The 4,998-nt window shown below is 36.7% G+C and overlaps 1 protein-coding gene across 1 annotated transcript in view; it reads left to right on the top strand.

The window, feature by feature from the left end:
• The window catches only part of GK5 (glycerol kinase 5), a 29,850-nt gene extending 25,309 nt beyond the window's left edge, over nt 1-4,541 (top strand). The window contains exons 15-16 of the mRNA XM_009639751.2: nt 2,389-2,522; nt 3,848-4,541. Coding sequence (XP_009638046.1) covers nt 2,389-2,522; nt 3,848-3,984 — 271 coding nt within the window. The 3' untranslated portion in view covers nt 3,985-4,541. The remainder of the gene's footprint in view (nt 1-2,388; nt 2,523-3,847) is intronic.
• Nucleotides 4,542-4,998: the final 457 nt, after the last annotated feature.

Below are 4,998 nucleotides of genomic sequence, written 5' to 3'. Positions count from 1 at the left end.
CAGTTCAATTGTTAAGACACTGGTTTTGCTTCAGTCTTTCAAGAAGCAAATCTGCGTTAGTGAGGTAACCATGATCCCTAGAATATGCTTTTCACAACATCTTGGAAAAATTTAGCTGAATTAAGCGTTGCTGGAAAACTATGTTGCGTGTTTCAGTAGGTACTTGGTTTGGGCACACCAGTTGTCTTAGAGCCTCAAGCCCTCTCACGCTGAGAAAGCTCTTCAAAATTTCTCCTTCCGGCAGCCAGGGGTCATTGTGATACCACGGTCAAGACAGAGGAGCGCATTTCTGTCCCTTTTGTGGCTTTTTCCCCTGATACACATGCAAAGGAAGAAATGAACTGACAGGCATGTAGACAGTTGAGAAATCAGAATTTTGAGTAGTGGAAGAAAGGTGAAAATGCAAGGTGGGGGGAGGTAAAAGTTTCTGTCTTCCATCATGCACTGGGACAGAGTAGGCAAACATGAAGGAACAGCCAGGGGTTTAATGAAGAGGAAAAGACAGAAAGTATTGGCATTTTTGATTCCTTAGGAAGCTTTTTTACATAAAAAATTGCATCCAAAATTTGAGAAGTCATATTAAGACTGCAAACTGAAAAATGTGGAAGTACTGCCTAGGGAACATGAGAATTCCAATCCCATTTACGCTGTAATGTAAGCTTAAAATTGTGTGATCGTGTTCTGTTTTGTTTGTTATTATAAAATTGCTGTTTCATATAGTGACTATAATAGTTAAGTACGATTAGTAGCAATTCAGCTTGTGGATTAAGCATTAGAAGAAAATGAGATACACTTAATGGCTTTTTCAGTGCGGTTGTAAACTACTCTCCCATACTTTTGTTTGCACATCTTTAGTATCTGTCTATTTCTTTTGATTTTTCGTTGTTGTTGTTTTTACCCCATAAATATCTTCATTCCCTTTTTAGCTATTGTCCTGTATCCCTCCTTTCTTCCTGGTCATTGGCTTCTACAAGTTCCTACAAAGTCGTTTTCGTTAGTCCTCTACAATCCTATTACTTCTCTTTGCTTGGCTCAACAACTTCAAGAAAGCAACCCTCAGTTTTAGTCTTCATGTCCAATGTTGTAGCAGTCTGTGGCAGCCTTTACCAGGATGGTCCTGGTGGTCCCTGGATTCCTGGAATGTCACCTATTTACTTTTTCTGTGAAATAGCACATCCTCAGTCAAATGGCACACAAGAACTTTGAGATAGAAGGTGAACTGTACAGACTGAATCTTCAAAGTATCTAGCAGCGAACTTTAGCTAAATGTAGAACTGAGTATTTGGAAATTTTCTTTCTTTTTTCCCCTTGTAACTTGAATCAAATGGATGTCTTATTTTTACAGAAGGAAAATGCATGTCACTGACATTAAGAAAGTGATTTTGCCAGTTAAAGGTTTTTATGCTGTAGTGTAGAGGTGGTAACCCTGCTTAACTTTATGTAGAAACAAGCGAATCCCTGTTAACATCGCCAATCAGGCAGTGTCCCCTCATTTTACTTTCAGAAACAGACAAAATATTTATGCAAAAATTTTCTGAGGCATCACGTAATATAGAAGATTTCAGGTGGCATATTTGAATTGAAGATTTCTAAACAACTGTTAAGTTTTATTACACAACACTTTCTATAGTAATAAACAGTAGATGTCTTTGCTGCACCACATTTGATAGAACAGCTCCATGCCTGGCTGATATTGGAGTCCAACAGCATAACAAACCAATCTATAATTCAAAGATTGCTTTTTGTTATAGTTATTTTTTGTTTGCAAGAGTGATTACTTTGCACCACTAGTAATCACTCTCAGATGATTAAAGATCAGCATTGGTAAGTTCTAGTTCTCTCCATTAAAAGGATCTTTGACATGATGCAATTAGGAAAATAGATAGACAAAAGCCTCATTCTCATCTTCCTCACAAGAAGAAGCAACTGTGACAGCATTTTGGCTAACTAGTACAAAGATTTGGTAGTAATGAAAAACGTACTTTTCCAGATCTGAGAACACTTGAAAGGGTTTCTTTGATGTAATGGTTTTGACTGTTGTCATGTTGTGGTGATAACTGTGTAAAGGTTCTGTTAAATCCTAGCATTTCAACTGGATGATGTATAGCTTTGGAAGACAGAGCTTTCAAAACTTTTGATAATGTGTCTGTCCTGTGTCCCTGTCTGTCTATCATTCCTCCCCCAGTTTATAGGCATTCTTTTTTTTTTTTTTTCTAGCACCTTGTGCTGGCATCTAATTTTGCCCATAAAATGGAAATGCGTTTGTTCATGAGTGATAGGAAGATTTATGCATAGGTGTGAAACCCCAGAAGTTGCTTTCTGAGATGTTGGCAATAAGCATTTGAACTAAACATATTTTTTTAACTACTTCTTCCCCTCTTTCTGTAGAGCTGATGGAGGTGTCAGTAATAATAGTTTTGTCATGCAGATGACTTCAGATTTAATTAATAAGAAAATAGAAAAACCTGCAAATGCAGACATGTCTAGTCTTGGTGCAGCTTTTCTAGCAGGCCTTGCTTCAGGTATGTGTACATTTTAAAGGGTTTTATTTTTCCTTTCATAATGAATATTTGTAAATATGGAGAAAAAAAAATCAGAAAAAAACAGGGCACAACTTCAAATAATTGTAAAAACTCCCCAAAGGATTACTTTAGCCATTTTTGTGGGAATCCACAGTAAGTAGTATTTATGTTTCTCTGCATAGTGCTTTGTACCCATGTACTTGTATTTGATGGACCAAAGAAACAGATGATAACATTATACATAAACCAAATCACGGACCTTATTTGTATTTCTAACAGAATGTCCCCATTTGCTGAGCAGTTGTATGCTTGTTCCATTTTACATAAATTAATAGTGACAATGAGTTTAATGTGACAAATATCTGCATATATGTGTGTAAGATTCTTTTCCATTTAGAAGGATATACTACCAGAAAAGAAAGAGGTGAACCCTCTCTCGCTGCCTCCCTCTTTCTTGACCCGGATGCTCCGGCATCCCTTCCCATATTTGCACTGCCATGGGGATGGGTCACATGACAAGGAAGCTGCTGTGCTTACGTGCGGCCATGTCATTCCTACTGAATCTGTGTCCTGTCATCTGTCAACCGAGTCATTCTTCTTTATGGTTTTCACAGAAATAAACACAATGGAAGTACAAAATAAATTATTAACAGGGGAAAAAAATCCAGCTCTACTCACACAGAACTTTTGTATATCATTAGCCAGACTTAAAACTACAAACTGTCGATGTTGTTTTCTTAATGGAAGTATATTTTGTAGGTGGGCATTAACTTTATTAGGTTGCTTTGATATGTAAATAACACAATTGTAAGATAAAAGCTATATGCTTAGGTAAGACTTATTCAGCAATTAAAATTGTAAGAGAGCTATAGCCCTTGATAGACAGGAATGATTCAGTAGCATAAATTAATCTGAATATTTAACACCAGCTGTTTTCTGCCATTTCTGCAATTTTTAAGACACTAGGAAAACAACTGGTGCTAAGTCTTGGTTTCTGTGGCCCTTCTTCATTGAGAGGGACCTGCAGCCAAAAGCACAGTGTGGATGAAGCCTACGGGAACTTCAGTGTACCAGAGCTGTTCCTTGGAAACTATCCCAGTTAAGCAGATGTGCTGTTGTCAGGATTCCAAACAAGTGGATGCTATTGGAAAGGAGCTTCACAATGTTAAAAATATGCTTCCCTCTGAGAAAGTTGTTGGTTGAGTAAAGAAAAGCTGTCATGATTTCTTACTGTGTTTCTGCTTTAGATCTCTTGGAAATAAATTAAAACAACTCAAAAATAACATATTTGCAGTTGAACTTGAGTATGAACTTTCTGTTTGTAGGATTTTGGACTGACAAAGAACAACTAAAGAAGCTCAGGCGAATAGAAACAGTTTTTGAGCCGCAGAAGGACTTGGAGGAATACAGACCTGCTATGGATACCTGGCTACAAGCAACAAAACGCTCCCTGCACTGGTAGAAATCTGCATTTTAATTATAGAAGAATTAAAGATTTTTAATTCATAATATCTTGACATGAACAGGATAGTAATAACCGTAACTGAAATTTGTGATGGTGTATATAGGAGGTTATACAGTACTTCAGTTACCCCCCTGCTGCTAGATTACGTACCACACCATAATAAACCTTCATATCATCCTGATGACAGCTGTAGTCCAGCTGCAGCATTTGCGTCCCTTCAGTGACCTCCTTTGGGTGGCCCAGCTGCTTGAATCCTACCATATACTAGAGAGGGAGAGTTTTTTCCTATGATGGGTTTTCTACTGAGGAAATCACCTCCATTCTGATCTTTAAAATTTTTGGTATGTTACTCATCAAGGAACGGTAAAAGGCACGTATACTACCCTACGCATTTCTAAGAAACATAAAATGATTGTTGGGGGGTGGGTTGTGATGAACTTGATTGCGTACAAAGGTATTTAGCCTGTTACTACCTTTTGGTTGCCTTTCTAAGGAAGCATTTGACCCAGCTCTGTGAAGATATTTTTGTGCACTAAACTAAGATGAAATACAAAAGCAAGTAGACTTCCAGTGCTCCATTTAAAAAAAAAAAAAAAATAAAAAAAATCCAGGATTCTTGTAGCCAATGGTCCCTACGTAGCTTGTCGATCAATTTTCTAAAATTTTATAGAGACCAAAAGCTGTATTATCTGGCATGGCTAATACAAATACATTAAAAGTAGTTACAGGTATGCTGTCTAACTTGCAAAAATCTGTAACATTAGTATTTTCAAGCCCGCTGTTAAATCCCATTATTAGCTAAAAGGGATCAAAAGTCTATTTTTGAAGCTATGAATTACTTTTGTATTTTTAAACAAATAAATTATAATTAATGTGTAGTTAATTATGCTTATGTATTTGTTTATCACTAATCTTAAATTACAGTTTTCTCAGGGGTATGTGTAAATAAGTTTCAAAAGTGTAATTAAACAGTTTCATTTCAGAATAATACCAAATTAAAGCTGTGGGTGA

This window comes from Egretta garzetta, unplaced genomic scaffold, assembly GCF_000687185.1.
Source record: "Egretta garzetta isolate BGI_Z169 unplaced genomic scaffold, ASM68718v1 scaffold425, whole genome shotgun sequence".
Classification (NCBI taxonomy): domain Eukaryota; kingdom Metazoa; phylum Chordata; class Aves; order Pelecaniformes; family Ardeidae; genus Egretta; species Egretta garzetta.
This window is presented reverse-complemented; position numbering and strand designations above follow the sequence as displayed.